This window comes from Megascapheus bottae, chromosome 32, assembly GCF_031878675.1.
Source record: "Megascapheus bottae isolate mThoBot1 chromosome 32, mThoBot2.hap1, whole genome shotgun sequence".
Taxonomy (NCBI): Eukaryota; Metazoa; Chordata; class Mammalia; order Rodentia; family Geomyidae; genus Megascapheus; species Megascapheus bottae.
The window spans coordinates 7,918,700-7,939,379 of NC_143540.1; the positions used below are offsets into that span (position 1 = coordinate 7,918,700).

The 20,680-nt window shown below is 55.1% G+C and overlaps 2 protein-coding genes and 1 long non-coding RNA gene across 3 annotated transcripts; 1 reads left to right on the top strand and 2 right to left on the bottom strand.

The window, feature by feature from the left end:
• Positions 1-65: 65 nt before the first annotated feature.
• Positions 66-7,196, bottom strand: Wdr6 (WD repeat domain 6). The gene is made up of 6 exons (XM_090323664.1): positions 6,910-7,196; positions 1,504-3,985; positions 1,302-1,385; positions 1,103-1,219; positions 914-1,011; positions 66-529 (listed from the first exon to the last, which is right to left on the bottom strand). Exons 1-6 carry the CDS (start codon positions 7,007-7,009, stop codon positions 66-68), a joined length of 3,345 nt encoding a protein of 1,114 aa, XP_090179790.1. The 5' UTR covers positions 7,010-7,196.
• Positions 7,197-7,340: 144 nt separating this feature from the next.
• Positions 7,341-18,217, bottom strand: P4htm (prolyl 4-hydroxylase, transmembrane). The gene is made up of 9 exons (XM_090323677.1): positions 17,802-18,217; positions 17,494-17,575; positions 11,852-12,042; positions 11,336-11,432; positions 10,157-10,319; positions 9,526-9,711; positions 8,531-8,621; positions 8,208-8,331; positions 7,341-7,761 (listed from the first exon to the last, which is right to left on the bottom strand). The coding sequence occupies exons 1-9, from the start codon at positions 18,177-18,179 to the stop codon at positions 7,541-7,543; spliced, it is 1,533 nt and encodes a 510-aa protein (XP_090179803.1). The 5' UTR covers positions 18,180-18,217; the 3' UTR covers positions 7,341-7,540.
• On the top strand, positions 13,628-20,505 carry LOC150043198 (uncharacterized). Its single transcript, XR_016533507.1, has 3 exons — positions 13,628-13,776; positions 14,166-14,223; positions 19,520-20,505. It is a non-coding gene; the product is annotated as an uncharacterized LOC150043198 (long non-coding RNA).
• Positions 20,506-20,680: the final 175 nt, after the last annotated feature.

Below are 20,680 nucleotides of genomic sequence, written 5' to 3' on the forward strand. Positions count from 1 at the left end.
CCCTCAGCTCGTGCGCGGGCCTTGCGCTGGGCCTGGGCACAGCACGCAGGCGTCGCCCGGCGCCCTCAGTCATACCAGTTGTACACCTCAAGCCCCTGGCCCCCAAGAGCGCAGCGGTGGCCAAACTCGGGGCTCACAGGCCAGCAGTCCATGTCGGCCACGTCGGGCACGTGGTACACCGTGCTGTTCAGGAAGGTGGGTTCGCCTTGCCCCAGCCGCCAGAAGGTCAGCCGTTGGTCAATGGAGGCCGAGACCATGAGGCTGGGGCTTAGGATCTTGAGGCCGGTCACATGGGCCGCGTGCGCGCAGGGGACCGAGAATTCCTCGAGGACGCGCAGCTGGGGCACTGGGTCGGCCTCACTCTCGGGCTCCCCCGGTTCCGGCATCTCCACAGCAAGCCCAAAGATGTGCAGAGAGCCATCCTCGCTGCCACTGGCCACGAGATGGTGGCCGTCAGGCGTGGGCAGTGTGTGCAGGCTGTTGACCCCGCTGCTATGGGCCTGGACGGTGAGGCAGGGCGCGCCCAGGTCTGGGAGAGAAGACAGCCGTGATGGCCCGCCCCTCGTGCTGGGCGGGGCCGCACCAATCACCGGAGAGGGGGCGGGGCCGGGCAGCACTCACCTAGGGAGGGGCGGGACGGGGGCGGGGCCGGGCAGCACTCACCTAGGGAGGGGCGGGATGGGGGCGGGGCCGGGCAGCACTCACCTAGGGAGGGGTGGGACGGGGGCGGGGCCGGGCAGCACTCACCTAGGGAGGGGGATGGGGGAGGGGCCCGGGCAGCACTCACCTAGGGAGGGGTGGGACGAGGGCGGGGCCGGGCAGCACTCACCTAGGGAGGGGCGGGATGGGGGCGGGGCCGGGCAGCACTCACCTAGGGAGGGGCGGGATGGGGGCGGGGCCGGGCAGCACTCACCGTAGGGAAGGACAGGCTGCCCCTGGGGCTCCAGCACAGTGGTGAGGTCCCAGAAGGCCAGGCTGCCGTCGGTAGCTGCGCTGCACAGGAGCAGCCGCCTGGGAGGCAGGGATGGGCAGCCAGGTCAGGGAGAGAAGGGGGGACAGGAACCCCGCCCAGGCCACGCCTTGCAGGCCACCCGCTCCTCACCGCCTCTGGTTGGGTGCCTCGTGCGTGAATGAGTGGACCTTGAGGACACATCGCTTGTGGTGGAAAGTTTCAGCCAGGAGCTGCAGAATTCGCCCAGAGTCCTGCAGGAGAAAGAGCCTGGGGGCGGGAGGGGGCGCCCCAGGTCAGAGCCCCTCCTGGACACGTCACCCCCACCTTCCGCCTCCACGCTCGCGCTCACCTCACTGCGCCGTCGCTGCAGGCCACGGCCACCAGAGGGCCCAGGCCAGGCTTGTCCACTTCACAAATGGCCAGGGACATGTACCTGAGGGAAGGCGCGTGGCTGTGGGACGGGCGGGGCCCGCAAACCCACCCGGGGCCCCATGCGGGGCTTGGCCCCGGCCATGTCCACCCGCCATGCAGCCTGGGAGAGCGCACAGTACCTGGTCTCAGGGTCCACCTTGATCATCCGATGGCGGTTGCGCTGCCGGTCCCAGTACTCATCCAGCCGGTGGGAGGAGAGGTGCATGACGTGGCAGGCCAGGCGGCTCGGGGTGCTGGGGTCCGGGGTGACCATGAGGCTGAAGCAGTGCATCTCGGCGCGGCCCCCCGCTGACACCACGTGGGCAGTCAGCCCGGGCCCGGGGTGGTCGGGGCCGCCGGGGCTGCCCAGGCCCCACACGGCCAGGGCGCGCACCGAGGAGATGTGGTTGCAGACGGAGGTGAGCGCGTGCGCGGAGCCGGTGGTGGTGGGCAGCGCCAGGACGCACACGGTGGTGTCCTCGCTGCAGGTGACCACGATGTCGATGGGGCCGGGCCCCTCGCCGCCGGGCTCCAGGTCATCGGGCTGCTCGAGGCCGGGCAGCTCGAACTCGGGCCCCAGGGTGACGGTGCCCACCCGCCGCACGCCCGTGATCTCGCGGCCGTGCAGGCCCTCGCGGAGGATGACGTGGGGCCGCGTGCAGCCACCCAGCGCCCGGTACAGCATCACGTCCCCGTCCTTCAGGTAGGCGAAGGCCATGGCCGCCTCGGTGTCGGAGAAGGCCCAGGAGCGGTGGCCGCCGCCGCAGTTGATGATGTGCAGCTTCTCGTGGGATCGCGGGCTCCACACCACGAACTCGTTGGCGTGGAAGCCCAGGATGACCATGCTGCCGTCCGACACCATCCGGAGCCCGGCCACCCAGTTCATGCCCCGGCACGACTTCTGCCTCAGGACCGGCTGCAGCCTGCCGCCTTGCACGAAGAGCTGGTAGTAGGCGCCATCGCGCCCCGTGGTGTACACGTAGCCCCCGTGGCAGGTGACCGAGGTCACCCCCTGCTTCCCGTGCAGAGAGTGGAGGGTGGACACCGGGCCGTACCCGGCTACCGCATTCTCGCCGCCTCCGCCGCCAGCGGCCCCCCCGGCCTTCCCGGCCTCCGCCTTCCCTCCCGCTGCCTCCTCGGCGTCCCTGGGCAGGCCTGGCCGCGAGGGGAACAGCAGCACGGAGCCCCGGCGGTCCCCACACACCAGGAAGTCCCCGGGGGGCAGGAAGGCACTGCACGTGTGCCATCGCTGCTTGCTGGGGGGCAGCAGGTACCGACAGCGCTCCTTGACGAAGATGGTCTTGCCCGAGGGGGCGGCCGAGATTTCCAGGCAGGCCACGACCCCCCCAGGGCCCGAGGCCAGCAGCAGGAGCTCCTCGTAGCCTCGGAGGGCCCAGCTCAGGCTGTGGACCTTCCCGCGGAACAGGGTCCGATCCACGGCGGCTGCTGGGGTGTTGATGGGGATCACTTTCACGCGGCCTTCCCCATTGGCCATGGCGCACAGCCCGAAGCCTTCAGGACCCGGTGCCGCCTCGAGCAGGCAGTAAGACTGGAAGTTCTGATCCTCCAGCAGCTGCTCCCAGCATTTGACCTCCAGGTCGTAGAGGTACAGGGTCCCTTTATCAGTCACCACTAGCAATTGCCAAGAGCCAGCCAGAGTCACCGCCTTGAGGATGCCTGGCCTGCTGGGAGACTTGAAGCAGAGCCCGGAGACCCCTAAACCTGGGTAGCCACGCCCTACCAGGTGCCAGAGGCGAATGCCCGAGTCATCCCCCCCGGTGATGACCCAGGCCTGCCTCTCATGAGCAGCGATGGCCCGGATCCCGCGGCCCTGGTGGCCCCGAAAGGCTTGCAGGATCTCGCCTTCGTGGCTCCACACTAAGCACACACAGTCTTCGCCGGCACTGATTAGGTAATTCTCTAACAGCTTGACTTGCCACACCCGGGCACTGTGGCCGAAGCAGTGCCCAATATTCTGCACCCGCCCCCCGGGCACTCGCAGGTCACCCACCTTCCAGATCCGGACGCTCCGATCTTCCGAGGCCGTGGCCAGCAAGCCTTTGCTTTCCAGGTAGGACATGCTGAAAATGACTCCCACGTGCCCGCTGACCCGCCGGTCTGGGGCCACTGGCTTGTCATCGGTGAGGGCCGTGGCTGGGTACCACACCAGGAGCTGGTTGGAGACTGCCCCCGCCACAATGGTCAGTTCCTTCCACGTGTCCCCGATCAGGCAGGCCGAGGACAGGGTGCATCTGTCAGTGCAGGGGACATCCTGCAGCATGCATCCTATCACGGGGTCATAGAGCACCACGGAATTGTGACCCAGCGCCAAAGCCACGTTGCCTTCGAGCCAGCGGACATCCCAGATCCAGTCGGACATATTCCACAAGCCCGAGCGCCAGAGCTCCCGGAAACGGCTACCACCCCAGCTAAGTTTCACAATGCGGAGCCCTTTGCTTCCAAAGACAGCGATCATGGCCTCTGAGTTGATGTCTCCTTTGGGCTCGGGCCGCACCCGGAACCCATGGATCAGATAGTGACCCAGCAGATTCTGCACTCGCTTCATCATCCGCAGATGCCCGCCAAAGTCCAAGCTGTACACCAAGAGGTCAGGGCCCTCGCCTATACAGAGGCAGAGAGAGTCACATCAGAACCACTCACCTGATGGAGAAGGGGTAGCGGGGCATGGAAATGTCTCAGCATGCACCCCAAAGAATCCAGCAAGCAGCCGGGAGCGGTGGCTCACGCCTGTCATCCTAGCTACTCAGGAGGCTGAGATCTGAGCATCTTGGTTCAAAGCCAGCCTGGGCACTAAAGAACAGGAGACTCATCTCCAGTTTATCACTAGAAAATGGGAAGTGGTGCTGGTGGCTCTGGGGGTAGGGCAATAGCTTTGAGCTAAAGAGCTCCAGGGACAACACCCAGGCCCAGAGTTCAAGCCCCATGATCCAGAAAAACAAAACAAAACTGCATCATTATAATTTTGGTAATTTCCAAGAAAAAAAACTATGGTTTTTTTGGGGGGATAGGTGGTTATTGGGACTTGAATTCAGGGCCTCACACCCTCATTCAGTTTTACACTAATGGCTAGCACTTTACCACTTGAGCCATACTTCCACTCCCTGAGTTTTGCTAGTTAATCGATGTACAGAATCTTGCAAATGTGTTTGTCTGGGCTGGTTCAAATACTGGATCCTCAGATCTCAGTCTGTTGAGTAGGATTACAGGTTTGACCCACCAGCATTTGGAGATATGCATATTTTTGCCTTTTAACTCAAGGTCTAGGCACTGTCCCTGAACTTGCTTTTGCTCGGGGCTAGCACTCTACCCCTTGAGCTATAGCACCACTTCTGGCTTTTTCTTTGTATGTGGGACTGAGGAATTGAACCCAGGGCTTCATGCATGCTAGGCAAGCACTCTACCACTAAGCCACATTACTAGCCCTCTGGATACAAAAGGGAAAAAGAAAGGAAAATATCTAGGTATGCTGATGAATCTCTGTAATTCTAGCTAATCAGAGACTAAAATAGGAAAAGCAAGAGCTGGAAGCCAGCCTGCGCTACATAGTAAGACCAAAAAAAAAAAAAAATCACAATTCGTTGCCTAGCTGCTGCACCTCATGGTGGGAGGGGAGCAAGCAGTAAGCCAGAGAAAGGACATGGAACCCAGGAGACAACAGGGCTGGCAATTCAGATCATGGGTGCTCATGGGTGGAATTTAGGAACTGTAGTTATGGGCTGCAGATGGAGTTCAGTAGTACAGCATGTGCTACATGAACCCCTGGGAGTTGGCTGGATCCCCAGCATAGAGAGGGAAGAGGGGAGGAGAGGAAAGGGGAGGACAGAGAGAAAGAAAACATCTGCAGTTATACAAAAGCCACTTTGGAAGCCACAGGGAGAGTGAAATTCCCTTGGAGTAATCTCTAGCTTGTATTTCAAGAAGTTAGACCCTTATATGGTGCTGCAAGAGAAAAGACCATTGAAAATGGAGCCAAGACGAAAAAAAAAAAAGGGAAGAAGCCAAGATCTGGGGAAACGTGGAATCTTGTTTGACACAGTGAGCCAGAGTCGGCCATTTCTGCATTGCCTTGGAATGGAATCCACTCTCTCAGATTTGGGAGTGAATCTATAACCTCATCTTTACTAGTTACTCAAGAGGCTGAGACCTAGTAGATGGCAGTTCAAGGTCATCTGGGGCAGAAACATTCACTAGACTCTTGTCTACAAAATAACCAGCAAGAAGAACGGTTTGGAGGCATAGTTCAACTGGTAGAGCACCTGTTGAGCAAGCAGAGGCCCTACAATACAAGGATGGCATATAGGGGATGGGAGGGGTGGGCTGGCGGGAAGGGGAAGGGAGGGAGGGAGGAGAAATCCTGGGAGATAGAACTCCATGGTAGAGACAATGCTTGCCTAGCCTGAGATGTCCTGAGTTTAAACCCTAGTACCATTATTAAAAAAAAAAAAAAAAAAAGATGCTTAATGAGTCTCAATACTGCTGGAGATAAAGGCAGATCAAGAGTTACAACAATCTAGCGTCTACTCATTTTCCTTTCCTGGCCATTCCTCTATTCCAGCATCAAAGGAATTCCCTCTTTTCCTTAAAAATAATTCAAGGCCTTTATCATGTTACCCTCTACCTGAACGCTTCTCCTAGTTCACTTCCTTGGGTTTTAGCTGTCCATTTTTCCCAGAGTGAAATTCCTGGATTCCCAGGAATTTCCTCCAGTACCACATCTGCCCAAACTACACTATACCCCTACCATATACCCACAACCCGCTTGGGGATGATGATGGGTTATTCAAGATCTGGACAACCACTGCCTAACCTTGAAACCCTTACAGAATTCACAGCATCATTTCGGGTTACTAGTGGCTTCAAGTCAGGCCCGGGCACTCTGACAGCTTTGAAATCCTTTGCAGCCAGATACTGGGGCCTGTGCTTGGGGGAGGGTGGGGGGAGGAGGGAATCAACCCTCACGGTTTGGGGGTGCTCTGCTGTCATGAAAAATCTCATGCACAATTTCGGGTGACGCCCCCCCCACGCACACTTTCCCAGGGACCTTGGCAGTCCCTCCCCCTCGCACATCCCCCTGGTTTGGTTTTGGGGGGGGGTTGAGATCAGGTTTTGCTAAGTGGATCTAAGTGAGCCTGGAACCCATGATTCCCCTTGACTCACCTCCCAGGCAGAGATGCCAGGCGTAGGCCACCCGCCCCCGCCACACCCCCGGGGTCACCTCGTTCCGCCCCCCACCCGCCTTCCAAGCTGCTTCTTGGGGTGATGGGGGGTGGTGTCACACACACACACCCCCTTTTCCACGGAACACTGCGACAGCCGCGAAGGCTCTTTTGTCTCTCGAGCCCCGTCTTCCTCGGGTCGCCGCCCGTTCCCGCCATTTCCGGGGTCCCTGCCGCCGACCCCGTCCTCCCCGCACGCCCCGTCCTCCTCCCCGCACGCGCGTCCCTTTGTCCCGGCGGCCCCCGCCCGAGGTGGAGGCGGGGAGCGATGACTTCTCTTCGCCCACCCGCTCGCAGCCCAAGCCTCACCCGCCAACAGCCGGTCCCCCACGCACTCCAGACCCGTGACCGGCAGGAGTATGAGCTCCGAGGCTGCCCTCGGCCAGGCGTGGTCCTCCAGAGCGTCCATGTCGGGACACCTCTCCCTCGGCCGCCGCGGCTGCCACTGCCGAGCCCGGAGCTGCGCTCTCGCGAGAACGAGCCGTCGGCGCGCGCCCGGCCGGCCCGGCGTCCGCCTCAGCTACAGGTAGCACAGGACCCGCGGCGGCCGGCTGTGGTCGTCCAATGACGACCCTGCTCCCCGCGGAAGCTGGCTCCTGATTGGCTGAGCCCGCGAAGGCGAAGGTGGGAGGGGAGGGGCCCGGCCCCGCCCCCTCCTCCCGCGAGGCCGGGCCGCCGCGTCCCCCGCGGGGGTCCCCCCCCCGCCGGCGCCCCGGCAAAGTCTGCCCGGCGACAGGTCGCCTAGCCTGGTGGTTTTTATTTGCCTGAGCAGCGTGGAGGGGTGGGGCCTGGACGCCATAAATAACAGAATCTAGGAGTTGCACCGTGGTCGCGGCTGGAGGCGGGGGCAGGGTGGGACATCAAGCCAGCACTCAGTCTGCAGGGGGACGGAGGGGGTACAGTGGGCCTCCACTGTCCGGGGAACCCCCCCCACCTCCCCTTAAAGCTCCACGCGCGCATCGCGGTAGGCCCGGTCCAGGGCCCACTCCGGCTGCGAGTCGCCGCCCCCTTCGCGGGCCAAGCGCGCCATCTCTTGCTGGAACAGGGCTTGCCGTGCCCGGCTGGGATCCACGTTGATCCAGTTGTTGGCGATCCATTTGGTGCCTCGCGTTACCAGGCAGCCCCCGTGCAACGAGTAGTCGTCCACGTCACCCACCCAACCTAGAGGAGGGTGGTGGGGACGAGGGACAAGGTTGAGCAAGGGACCCCTCCCTTCCTAAGCTGGGCGTGCATGAACTTGGCCCTTGTGGGGGGGGGTGCCAAAGTGGAGGCCCAACAGTGCCCTGTTCGTGTCTTGGGGAGCCGATATCCAAGCCCAAGGATTCCTGAGGGCGCAGCATTGCACTGACTAATGGATGGTCAATACCACTGGCCCTGTGAAACCAGCCTTGGTTGGAGGATGTGCCCCAGGAAACAGGGAGAGGAAGACATCAGAATGGCTTGGGCCAAGCTTTACCCAAGAATTCACACAAGTGCTTACTGAAATCACTACAAGGATGCAGTTTGAGAGGCACCAGGGTGAGAAGACCATTGAGAAAGGGCATCCAGAAACAGCCCTCCAAGATGGCACCGGGGGATGGGTAAGGAACCTGGCTATAGGCTCTCACCTTGTCCATCAGGTAGATAGTTGTACCAGAAGACTGCTGTCCCCTGCCGGGGCTTGACCCGTAGATTCCCCTTGTCACAGTGCCTCCGAGTGTCACGGAGGTCAACGTCATCCTGAATTAGACTCTGTGGGAAAGTTGATGGGAGTTTTCAGGTTTCCCTTCTCATTGTGTGTGGCCAAGGCAGCCAAAGGTGGCTAGAGGGAAAACAGCTAGATGGGCCCAGGGGATTAGTGAGGTCCTCACTTCAGGTATGGAAGAGGTGTGGATATTACACTGGCCCAAGGCCCTTGACAGCCCCCCGAGGAAGAACAGTTGGCCCTTACCATTTCATCGTAGGTTCTGTTGTCTGCTACTGGGAAGACAGTCTCGCCCCCACCGGTGACGTTGTTCAAATAAAACAGCACTGTCATGTAGCTGTAAGGCAGGGGGTCTGCTGAGCAGGTCCCCAACTGTGGATGTTCCCAGGGGATTACTTGTGGGGAATACAAAATGCCCAGCTTTCCAGGGACCAGAGGGCTGGACCAGTTAAGATGATTGATAATAGGGTAGACAACTATCAAGTGATGTTCTAAACGCTCCCCCCCTCCCCCAGCTAATCCAGATTCTTCCTGTGTGTGCTAAGGTGGATTTTAGTCATTTGTTTCACTTTTTTTCCCTCCAATCCTGGAACTTGAGCTCAGGGTCTAGGCACTGTCCCTGAGCTTCTTTTGTTCAAGGCTGACTACCACTTGAGCCATAGTGCCACTTCTGGCCTTTTCTGTGTATGTGGTACAGAGGAATTGAAACCAGGGTTTCATGCATGCTAGGCAAGCACTCTACCACTAAGCCACCTTCCCAGCCCCTGATTGATTTTTGTTTTCAGGTCATAAAGACACTTAGCTAAATTACTGGCCAAACATCCAGCAGGGAAAGGTAGATTTGGACAAGCAGCAAGATTCTGCAAATCTCCTTGGGAATAGAAGGGGCTGAGCCAAAACAGCCATGTGAAAAAGAGAGACTTAGCCTGATGCCTTGGCTTAGCTTTACAGAGGCAGGGGGCTGAGAGCTCTGGCAAGAGTTGTGATCAAATCCTTGGGAGAGAGTTTGCAAAGAGATGGATTCCTAGCTTTGCCCGTTTCTCTGAAGGCAAATTTCAGTGTGTGTTAGTACACTGGTCTAGACTGCCTTGAGACACAATGGCTGGTAGTCATTCCTTTTCTGCCACTCAGGAAATAGAGATTTGAGGGAGAGAGAGGGGCCTCATTGACTAAGAGTGGTCCAGGGAGCTCCAGGCCCCATGCCAGGGGGTATGTCCCACCCCCCCGTGGGAGGTACTTGCCGACAGGAAGTCTCAAAAGGTACAGATTCATTGGCTACCAGCTTGGTATGGGAGCAGATGGTCTCTGGGTACACAGGCCCGCTGTCCACGTGGGCATGGTAGTGGCCTCCCTCCCCGTATCGCACAACCTGGAGTGGCTCACTGAGCTCCACGATCTCCGGTGATAAGCGAGTGAGACGCAGCACCCTGGGGAGCAGTGGACATTCAGTCTCCCAGGAGAGATGAGCTTAGTCATGAATCCAAACACAGAGGCAAGCATGGATGGGATAAGTTGAGATCTCCACTAAACTGGGAGGACGAAGGGAGGGGACACACCCTTCCTCTGCAGGTGATTTTTATGCATGACCAAAAATGGGGCTTCAACTCGGAGCTCAACACTGGTGCTCTGCTACTTGAGCCACAGATGCACTTTTGGCTTTTTTTTTTTTTTTTGGTGATTCATCGGAGCTAAGAGTCTCATGGACTTTCCTGCCTGGTTTGGCTTCGAAGCATGATCCTCAGATCTCAGCCTCCTGAGTGGCTGGGATTCCAAGTGTGTGCCACTGGTACCTGGTTTCATTGTTTAGAATGTTGAACCAAAAGGAGTTGTGGGAAAGGCCCTGCCCAAGGGCGGGTAACCCCAGGTGCTCACCTCTGACGGATGGAGCGCATGACGTGATGGGCGCCCTCACCCTGGTATAGCCACGTGTGGTGGCTGTTTCGTACTAGCTCACTGGACTCGGCCTTATGGCTCCTCATGTACTTGTGGAAGTCTCGAAGGTCCACGCTGGAAAACTCCTGTAGGCTCAGCATTCCTGCACAGGGCGTGTGTGATCAGTGCCCGTGAGGCCTGAGGAGGGAGACCCCAGTAGCAGGCAGTACCTCCCCACCTACCCCAATAGCAGCGGCAGCCCCTGGCCTCAGGCACTGGGGGGCCATGTGCACTTGTCCCCACCTGGACTCTTGGGTCAGATGAACCTGGTTTCTGTCACATCGGGCCCTAAGGGAAGACCCAGAGAAGTTTGTTTTCTGTGTAAGCCTTGACTTGGTTCCCAGAAGGAAGACACCAACCCCTATGAGTGAGTGAGAGAAGGGGCTGCAGAAGGATGTGGTGCTATCTGACCACCAAGTGCTCCAAGAGTGTGGTAGCCATGCCCCAAGCTGTACACAGAGGGGAAGAGAGAGAGCTCCAGTGAGCAGTGAGTGCTGGGACTCCTTCCAGAATCTTCTACACTGTAGAACGGAAGTAGGGCCAGATCTCAGGGCATCCTCTCATGACGTAAAGTCCCAGCCTGCATGGAATCTACTTTGTCTGATGGGTTACCAGCCCACCCCAGCAAATAAATCCTAGCTATTATCCCCCCACCTCCACGAAGAAAGTACTCATGTTTCTGCCCCAATAACAAAGCAGGGGAGCCATCCTTTGGGGGTTCTAGGAGAGAAGTTGGGAAGTTTGCTCCATGCTAGAGTTACCATCTACCCAGATTCACCTGAAGAAGGAGACGGGCATTCAAAAACTGGCACTGGCTGTTAGAGTTTGATCAAAGTAGGACAGCCCCTAACCACACAGCCAAAGTCATCAATCGACCTTCTCTAGCCTCTGTCAGGGGAGGGCGAAGGGTCTCCAGGAATTTCCCCCTAGATTGTCACCAAACAGACTAGGAGGGGTCTGGCTGACTGTCTACTTCCCAGGGACGCAGGCCAAAGCTCACCCCTGTGCTCCTTGTCTCTGGTCACTAAGGATATAGTGATGGGGAAGGGCTCAAGCTTCCCAAAGGGGAGCAGGAGGCATGGCTTCCAGGGTCAGGAGCGTGAAGGGGCGGGAGCTCACCATCGCCGTCAGGATCCGCCTTGATGGCAGAGTACATCTCCTGAATGCTCTCCGGAGTCATCCATCGTCCATTTCCCAGTCGAGTCTGGGCCAGAACCTAAAGCACAAGAGGGTCCCTCAGTGGTGTGACTCCGGTGAGAGTGCTCGGTTCTTGCTAGAGAGCCAAGGCCAGTCATGAAACCTAAATGAGGACACAGGACAGAGCCCAAGGCCCCTAGACAGATGTGGGGATCAACAGAGACATCTGTGAAGGCCAGGGAGGAAGTGGACAAGAGGCCTGAGGGAATGTTTAGAAGAGCACTGGTAGCTGGCTCAAGGGAGAGTGGACAGGCCAGGTACTTTAGGTGAGGGCAGGGGATAGGCCAAGCCCTGGTTATCCAAGAGAGAATAAATGCTGATGGGTGACCTGGAGCCATCAGGACCCGCAGAAAGACCAAGCTCAGGCTGGGAATGTGGCCTGGAAAGGTAAATCTAGATTCTCCCTCCCTGTGCCAATTGAGATCCCAAGATCCCAACCTCTCGAAGCTGCAGAAGACCGTCGCGATTCTGGTCCAGTAGCTGGAAGAAATCCAACTGGCTGACCTGCAGAGTGCTCATTGCCTCCTCATACTCTTCCGTAGGCAGGATCTGGCTGCGTTGTAAGCCTTTCATTTGTGCCAGGTGGATGATGAGGCGACATTCCTCATCGCTGAGGAAGCCAGGGATTTCTGCCAGAAGAGAGAGTTGGGTGAGGCCAAGGACTGAATCAGAGCAACTGTCCATAAGAACATCTTTCTCCTTCCTTACAGAAGTTTTGAGTCCTTGTAGCCACCATGTCTGGAGGAATTTACAGAACACATTTCACTGCTCTGGAATCTGTTGTCTTGTTTGAATTGTCCTGCACGTGTTGGCTTGTGTTTAGAAGTAAGGATGACCAATATACATTATTCAGAAAGTTCCTAGAACAAGTTAGAGCTAAGTCGAAAGGGGACTGAAGGCCAAAGAATGGGCTTGCCTATTCTTACAGTGCATAGATGTTTATAGTGGAGAAATGATAGTTGATCCTTGATACCATTTTTTATTTTTTGCCTCTCAGCATTATTCATATAAAAATGAAGCATGGAGGGCTGGGTATGTAGCCTAGTGGTAGAGTGCTTGCCTAGCATGCATAAAGCCCTGGGTTCAATTCCTCAGTACCATATAAAAAGACAAAGCCCCAGAAGTGGTAGAGCGCTAGCCTTGAGAAAGCTCAAGGACAGTCTCAGGCCTTGAGTTCAAGTCCCAGGGTTGGCAAACAAGCAAACAAAAAAGCTCAGTTAGTTTAAATAGCTGACAGTGAGTACCAGAGAGTTTCACATACACCTGTTAAGTAGCTAAGACACCCCTTAATGCCTGTTCTTCCTCTGCTCTTTCTTGGCCCGTGTGTCTTGACAGGGGTTGGGGGTAAAGGAGAGAGGGAAAGCCAGAATATCTGTTCTGATAGCTCAGCTACTGATTGACCTTTTAGATGGTGCTAACATGGAAAGAAAGGAAAATAAGTGTGTGTGTGTGTGTGTGTGTGTGTGTGTGTGTGTGTGTGCGCGCGCATGTGTGAATGCCAGTCCTGGGGTTTGAATTAAAGGCCTGGGCCCTAACCCTTAGCTTTTCCACTCTACCACTTGAGCCACAGTCCACTTCCTGCTTTTTGGTGGTTAATTAGCAATGTCTTGCCAGGTGCTGGTGGTCTCACGCCTATCATCCTAGCAACTCAGGAGGCTGAGATAGAAGGATTAGAATTCAAAGCCCGCCCAGGTATGAAATCTGTGAGAAGCTGATCTCCAACAAACCACCTGGAAAGGATGCTGTAGCTCAAAGCGGTAGCCTTCAGCAAAGCAAAAAGCAGCTCAGGAACAGGGACCAGGCCCAAAGTTCATGCCCCAGGGCTGGCCAAAAAAAAAAAAGGAAAAGAAAAAGAAAGAAAAAGCTGACACTCTTGTGCCAGCCCTGGTCAGACTGCAGTGTCCTGAAGGCCCTGTTTTATCCCTTAGCCATGGGAGTGAAAGCAGCAGAGGGGGAGGTGCACGGGAAAGCTAAAAAAGAAGCCTGAGTGATGGGGAAGAAGGGACTGATAAGGGAGGAGGAGAGGCCTAACTCTGAGATGTGGCCCTAGCTAGGTGGCAGGGCTGTTGCTAGGTGACCAAAGTGTCGTTGCCTAGCAACCCTCCAGCATTCCAAGCCACAAGACAATGCTAAGAGCACAGAAAGGATTCACACACATACACACACACACACCCTCCCCACTTCCTCCACCTACCCCATGCAGCAGCCCCTGTGTAAAGCTGTGCAGGACAACTGCATGGGCCTGCCATGGCTCTGCCTGGCCAGCCATGTGAACCTTGGCATGGCCTGTATAGGTCTTCACCATACCTATGCCCATCAGCACACTCCTGGCTCCTTTATAAACCATTCCCAAAGGGGATCAGGTAAATTAGACCGGGGAAGGAAAAGTGACTCCCATCAGAAGACAAGATTATCTCCAAAAGGGTTAAAAACAAACAAACAAACAAAGTTTTTTGTTGATACTGGGCCTTGAACTCTGGATCTGGGCACTGACCCTGAGCTCTTCAGCTCAAGGCTACTGCTCTATCACTGTGAGCCACAGTGCCACTTCTGGTTTTCTGGTGCTTCCCTGGATATGAGTCCCATGGACTTTTGTGCTCCGGCTGGCTTTGAACCGAGATCCTCAGCTCTTAGCCTCCTGGGTAGCTAGGATGACGAGTGCGAGCCAACAGTTCTAAGGTGAAAAAAAGGTTTTTTGTTTTTGGTGGGGGGAAACTTACATCATAATTCACTCCTTTCTTCCCAATGTTAGGTGCCAACTGCATGGACTGCTAGTTATAGGAAGCAAAAACATATTGTGCCACCATCTGGTGAGTGTCAAGTGCATAATACATACATCCTGTGCGCGCGCGCGCGCGTGTGTGTGTGTGTGTGTGTGTGTGTGTGTGTGTGTGTGTGTGTGTTGCTAATCTTGGGGCTTGAACTCAGGGCCTGGGCACTGTCCCTGGGTTTTCACAAGGCTAGCATTCTACCACTTGAGCCACAGCACCACTTCCAGCTTTTTCTGTGAATGTGGTATCGAGGAATGGAACCCAGGGCTTCATGCATGCTAGGCAAGTATTCTACCACTAAGTCACACTCCCAGAGCCCAAGCACTCTAGCAGGTTGAGCCACACTGCCATTTCCCATTTTTTAGTGGTTCACTGAAGAGTCTCACAGACTTTGTTGCCCAGGCTGGCTTTGAACCACGATCCTCAGATCTTGAGTAGCTAGGATTATAGGCATGAGGCATCAGTATCTGGCAGCTATGTGTACTAAGCAGAAAAGACTACTGCTTTATGTCTTTCACAAGTCCGGGATGACAGTCTAGTGATTGTCCTGCAACTGCCCCCATGCTCTAATACCCTAAATTGAGTCTCAGGGCAGACAGCTTCCCACAATGCTCAGCTGGGACAGGATACTGCTGCTTCTACTCCGGACAGACCTTTGCATACCTGCTTGACCATTATGACTCTAACAAGCAGCTACCCATGAAATGGCAGGTTGTGCGTGTGTGCGTGCGTGCGTGCGTGCGTGTGTGTGAAAACTGCATTCATTTGCTCAAACACTGCACTGATGTACACACTAAAACTCTTTCTCTATACTGAGCCTCCTGTGTTAGTTGTGGGCCTGGTAATCTGAGACAGGCTCTCTTTTGTTTTTCCATAAACTGAAAGAGAATACCTTTGGGCGAGGCCCAGTGACTCACGATTGTAATCCCAGCTACTAGGGAGCTGGAGATTAGGCAGATTAAGGCCAGTCCAGATAATAAATGGATAGACAGAAAAATAGTGAGACCCTCCCTGCTTCATCTTTTTTTTTTTTTTTTTTGCCAGTCCTGGGCTTGAGCTCAGGGCCTGAGCACTGTCCTTGGACTTTCTCAAGGCTAGAGCTCTACCCCTTGAGCCTCAGCACCACTTCCGGCTTTTTTCTATGTATGTGGTACCAAGGAATCAAACCCGGGTCTTTGTGCATGCTAGGCAAGCACTTTAACCACTAGGCCAAACTCCCGGCCCTCCCTGCTTCATCTTAACTCATAAAGTAGGCATAGTGGTGTATATTTATCACTAGAGCTATGAAAGAGTAAATGGATCAAGGTACTGGTTAAATACCAGGAGACCCTACCTGAAAAATAACTAAAACAAAAAAGGGATGGGGAGAGGAATAGAGGGGGAGTCATGGCTCAAGGGATAGAGGACCTGTCTAGAAAGCACAAGGCCCATAGTTTAAATCCTAGAAATCCACCACACATACACACACACACACACACACACACACACACACACACACACACACAAATATCTCTCAAGATCCCATGATGAGCAGTTATGATTTTTAAATAAGTTGTTCTGGGTATTAGCAATTACTCCTTTCTTTTTGCCATACCTGGGGCTTGGCCTGGGTACTGTACCTGAACTTTTTTCTTTCTCAAGGCTAGCACTCTACCATTTGAACCACAGCACCACTCCAGGTCTTACAGGCTTGGAGCCAAGAGTAACAGGGCAGGAAGAACGTATAGAGGTCCTTTTCCTCCACTCCGCCTCTGTTTCTTTCTTTCTTTTTTGGGTCTGTTTTGGGGTTTGAATTCAGGGCCTGGGTGCTGTCTCTGAGTTCATTTGTTCAAGGCTAGTACTTTCCCACTTGAGCCACAGCACCACTTCTGGCTTTTTCTGTGTTTGAGGTACTGAAGAATTAAACCCAAGCCTTCATGCATGCTAGGCAAGCACTCTGTCACTAAGGCACCTTTCCTGCCTACCATCTTTTAGAGGCTGTTTCATAGCTAAGAGGATTGACATAACCTACACCCCCCCCCTTTGCCTAGCCTACAAATAGCACTGAGCTAGCCACTGTAGCACTGAAGTGTGTCACTTTCCCATGGGCCCAAGAGAAAATGGGAGTTGCATCCACATTATAGGAATATTTTAGGTATTGGTGGCTCATGCCTATAAGCCTAGATATCCAGGAGGCTAAGACCTGAGGATCCCAGTTTGAAGCCAGTCAGGGCAGAAAAGTCCATGTGACTCTTACCTCCACTGGATTACCAAAAGCTGGAGTGCAACCATGGCTCAAGTGGTAAAATGCCAACCTTGAGCAAAAAAAAAAATCTCAGGGACAGTGCCCAGACCCTGAGATCAAGCGCCAGTATTGGCGTACACACACGTGTGCATGCACACATAGCCACACACATAAATGAAATAATCACACGAGACCTATCATGTAATGAAATCTCAGAACACATGAACACATGATATGGCTCTAAACGAGGTCACCCTGAAAAAATTCTGCAGGCAATAGATAGAAAATATCTGAGGAATTGTGGAGTGCAGCGAACAAAAGATGAATGTCTGATTTGTGCCTTAATGGGGCACTAGTTAATTCACTCCCCACTTCTCATCAGATCACGAAGTACACTTTGGAAGTATAGTCTCCCCCAAAGGCCCTGAGATCACGTGGCACCTGGTTATCAGTCTTCAGCCCTCTCCTTCTAGGCAACAGGATTAGTAGAGGCAAAGAATGTTCCAGGAGAATTTAAAAACAAATATAAAGTTTAGCAGGGTGCTGGTGGCTAACGCCTACAATCCTAGCTACTCAGGAGGCTGAGATCTGAGGATCAGGGGTCAAAGGCAGGGCCAGCAGGAAAGTCCCTGAGCTCTTATTTCTTAGGAACCACCCAAAAAACAAAAAACAAAAGAAAAACAAAAACCTGGAAGTAGAGTTGTGGCTCATAGTGGTAAAGTGCTAGTCTTGAGCAGAAAAACTCAAGGACAGTGTCCAGGCCTTGAGTACAAGCCCCAGGCCCAGAGATGACAACAACAACAAGAGAGCTAGATTAGTCTTGGGGTCACATTGCCTAACTTTGTGATGGAGGAATGTGCTGGGAGGGTGTTTTGGGGGGAAGGGAGTTGAAAGAGAGGAGTGTGAAAAGGCCACCCCTTCATCCAGTGAAGACACAGGGGAGCCCTACTTCACTCTGAAAACCCTCGGGATGGATATAACTAAGAGTTCCTTTGATGTAGCCATTTTTAAAATAGACGGCACGTGGTCAAACAGAACCAATCTGCAGTGCCCCCCCTTCCACCCACCCACCCACTCAGACTTACCAAACAGCAGCGGCTTCAGACTGAGGGTTCGGATGAAGTGATCCCTGTCTGCGACAAGCTGGACTTTGCGTTCGTACCCCACCTAAAAGGAAAAGCACACAGCGGGGTGGGTAGCTGGGGTAACAGGTGGCCCTGGGGCAAGAATGGGAGTGCGGGGTGAGGGGGGGCGGGATCAAAGCATCTGGCTGGCTGGCCGATCGCACACGGGACTGACCCCAAATGGTGCAGAGGGGTGAGAGTAGGACTGGGGGTGGCCCTGGGGTGCCGTGGGGGCGCCGGGGAGGGGGCCGGGGGCAGGGCGTCCTCACCTTGATGCCCTCCAGCCGGGGGAGGGGACTCAAAGTTGGCTCCGGTGGAGGGACTTCTTGGGCCCGACGCTGGGGCCCCGGGTCGGTGGTCTCGTCGCCGTTACTGTAGTGCACGAACAGCAAGAGCGCCAGCACGTTGCCCAGGTACAGGTGCACGAACACCATGAGCACCAGGAAGTAGGCACGGGAGCAGATCCCCCGCGGTTTGCACCTGGGCCGCACCGGGGCGTCCGCGTCGTCGCTGTCCTCGCCCACCCCGGTGGCCACCCCAGCTCGGGGGTGGAGCTCAGGCGGCGCCCAGGCGTCACCCGCAGGCAAGGCCTCGGGCCGCGGGCCTGGGGTCGTCGTGGTTGTCATCGTCCTCGCCGCTGCCGCCATGGCACCCAGGTCGCGCCCGCGCGCCCAGGGGAGGGGCCGCGGGGGGGGCTCGCAATGCGCAGCCGCGGGGACCCGGGAAGCCCCGCCCGCGCACACCGCTGTGGCTAGGAGACGGCTGCCAGGAGCCGGGGAGGGAGGGAGGGAGGGAAGAGGGGAGGGAGGAGCGCGGCAGGAATGGCAGGGATGCGGAGCTCTGGCTGCTCTGGACGCACGGGGATGTCAGGGAGGAGCTGACGCAGTGCTGCGGAGGTCCACAGCTGAGCGCGCATGAGGACCAAGCAGACCCACGACCTCATCTGGGGTGGAGGGTAGGGTTTCTCCAAGGTCCCCTCTGACCCCCTCCACTGGGTGGGAGTCTGGCATGCAGGGTTGCAAAGGAGAGTGGGATGGAGCCTGGGGTAGAGAGGAATGGCGCAGGAAAATTTTTCCTGGCATGGCGGGGGCTGAGTGCATGAGGATATTTGCCCCAAAGCTGGGCCCTGGCAAAGAACAGGTTTGGGGCCGGGGATGTGGCTTCGTGGTTCAGTGCTTGCCTAGCAGGCGTGAAGCCCTGGGTTCGATTCCTCCGTACCACACACACAGAAAAAGCTGGATGTGGCGCTGTGGCTCAAGTGGCAGAGTGCTAGCCCTGTGCACAGAGAGGCTCAGGGACAGAGCCCAGGCCCCGAGTTCAAGCCCCAGGACAGAAAGAAAAAAAAGAAAGCTAGGGGGTTGTCTGAAAGAGATGCCTGTCACCCGAGTAACATCACAAAAAAAGGGGGGGGGGAAGAGTACATAGCAGTGGTTAGATGCCAAAACATTCTTGAACTCTGCTTTTTAAGGGCTGGGTTATCCTCAAGAGATGGACACACCTCAGGACAAAAGTTAATATCACACCCACACAGGCAAACAAGAGCAACATTGAGGCTCCGCTACCTCAGCATTGCTAAAATTCTACAATGGCAGGTTTCTTTTTCCAGTATAGGCTGGCTTTGAACCACGATCCTCTGATCTCAGCCTTCTGGGTAGCTAGGATTACACACATGTAAGCCACAAGCGCCCAGCTTCCAGGAACTTTATGAGATGGGAGTCTTGGCTTTTATCCAAGCTGGCTCAAAATGACTGTTCTCAAGCAGCCCTCTCGCCTCAGCCTCTTGAGCAGATGGGACTATAGGTATGTGCTATTAAGCCCAGCTTTCCATCTCCATTATTTCAGCCATGGAATATGGGCTATGACAGCACTACCAGAGCTGCTGTGAGGATGCAGTATGCTAGTTTGTGCTCAAGTAACTATATTATTTGTCTTGTGAGATAAGCACCAGTCTGGCTTACTGATTGTCTTTATTTTTGTCATTCCTGAGGCTTCAACTCAGAGCCTGGGCTCTATCTCTGAGCCACTCTTTTGTGGTACTGAGGAATCAAACCGAGGACTTCATGAATGCTAGACGAGCATTCTACCACTAAGCCACATTCTCAACCTGGATCCAGAAGTCTTCTGAAGGCAGGGAAATATTCAGCCTGCATCCAAGGAGAATTGATGCTTCCTTCAGAGCTCCTTGGAAGACAAGGGTGAAAAGAGAACTCTCCCTGTATCAGTGAGCAGATCATTTTGCCAGGGGCTCAGTGGGGTACCTGGGACTATTTGAAGACAGATTATACACATTTTTATAATCAGAAATTGAAGTTTATTTTGAATAAATCACTCAACTTGGAGCAGATGACATTGCCTCAATTCATTTTTCTTGGAAGAAAACAACAACAAAAGAGATCTGATGAATTCATAAAACACTTGTGTTTTTCTTCTACCCTTGGCAGGGCAAAAAAAAAAAAAAAGTTCTGCTTGATCTTCCCATCTTCCTGATAATGTTAACAAAGGACAGCCACTGGGGATGGGGTGGGGGGGAGAGAAAGGAAGTTCTCCACAGGTGAAGTGCCACAGGCTGCAGCTCTGGGCTCAGTTTCCTGCAACTCCCAATGGTCAACATCACAGCTCCCTGGAAGGACAGAACATGGCAGCTGGGCAGTCCCGAAAATGTCCAAAGGCGACTTAAGATGCAGAGCCGTGGAACTAGGGTCCTGTGTGATGATGGTGCCACAGAAAGGACTTCATGGGAGTGGCAAAGGTTGCAGGCTCCAGATGCCAAGCCCAAAAGTCCAGGTGTTGACACAGCACTCCTATTTCCCCTCTGGATCTGGTGGCAGGTACTCTGTTCACAAAAAGCTTCCCCATTGTCCCCCCCACCCCCTTTCTGGGCTTGTCTGCTACCTTTCTAACTTGTTCTCCCAATGTGCCCCCACAGTCTTTCCCTTTGCTGGGGGGATGACATGAAGAGACCAAACCTGAGGAGAAAGGGAGTACGCAGCTGGCCAGAGCCCCCCCCCCCCCGAGAGTCACAGCTGTCCCCTGCCTTTCAAGAACGACTTTGCTGTACAGCTCACATGGTACCTGGCAAATAATTGACTGGAGGTGAAAGTGTATGAATATCAAAGAATCGCAACTAGAATATTCACAGATTTCCCTA

What these genes read in the sequence shown, in the direction of transcription:
- Wdr6 (XM_090323664.1), bottom strand. Translation starts at nt 7,009, where the DNA reads ATGGACGCTCTGGAGGACCACGCCTGGCCGAGGGCAGCCTCGGAGCTC. An exon ending in AAGGTGGACCCTGAGACCAG is followed by an intron (nt 1,386 to 1,503) that starts GTACTGTGCGCT and finishes GCCTTCCCTCAG; the next exon opens with GTACATGTCCCTGGCCATTT. An exon ending in GCAGCCTGTCCTTCCCTACG is followed by an intron (nt 530 to 913) that starts GTGAGTGCTGCC and finishes CTTCTCTCCCAG; the next exon opens with ACCTGGGCGCGCCCTGCCTC.
- P4htm (XM_090323677.1), bottom strand. Translation starts at nt 18,179, where the DNA reads ATGGCGGCAGCGGCGAGGACGATGACAACCACGACGACCCCAGGCCCG. An exon ending in ATGCGCTCCATCCGTCAGAG is followed by an intron (nt 9,712 to 10,156) that starts GTGAGCACCTGG and finishes ACTGCTCCCCAG; the next exon opens with GGTGCTGCGTCTCACTCGCT. An exon ending in CTATCTACCTGATGGACAAG is followed by an intron (nt 7,762 to 8,207) that starts GTGAGAGCCTAT and finishes ACCCTCCTCTAG; the next exon opens with GTTGGGTGGGTGACGTGGAC.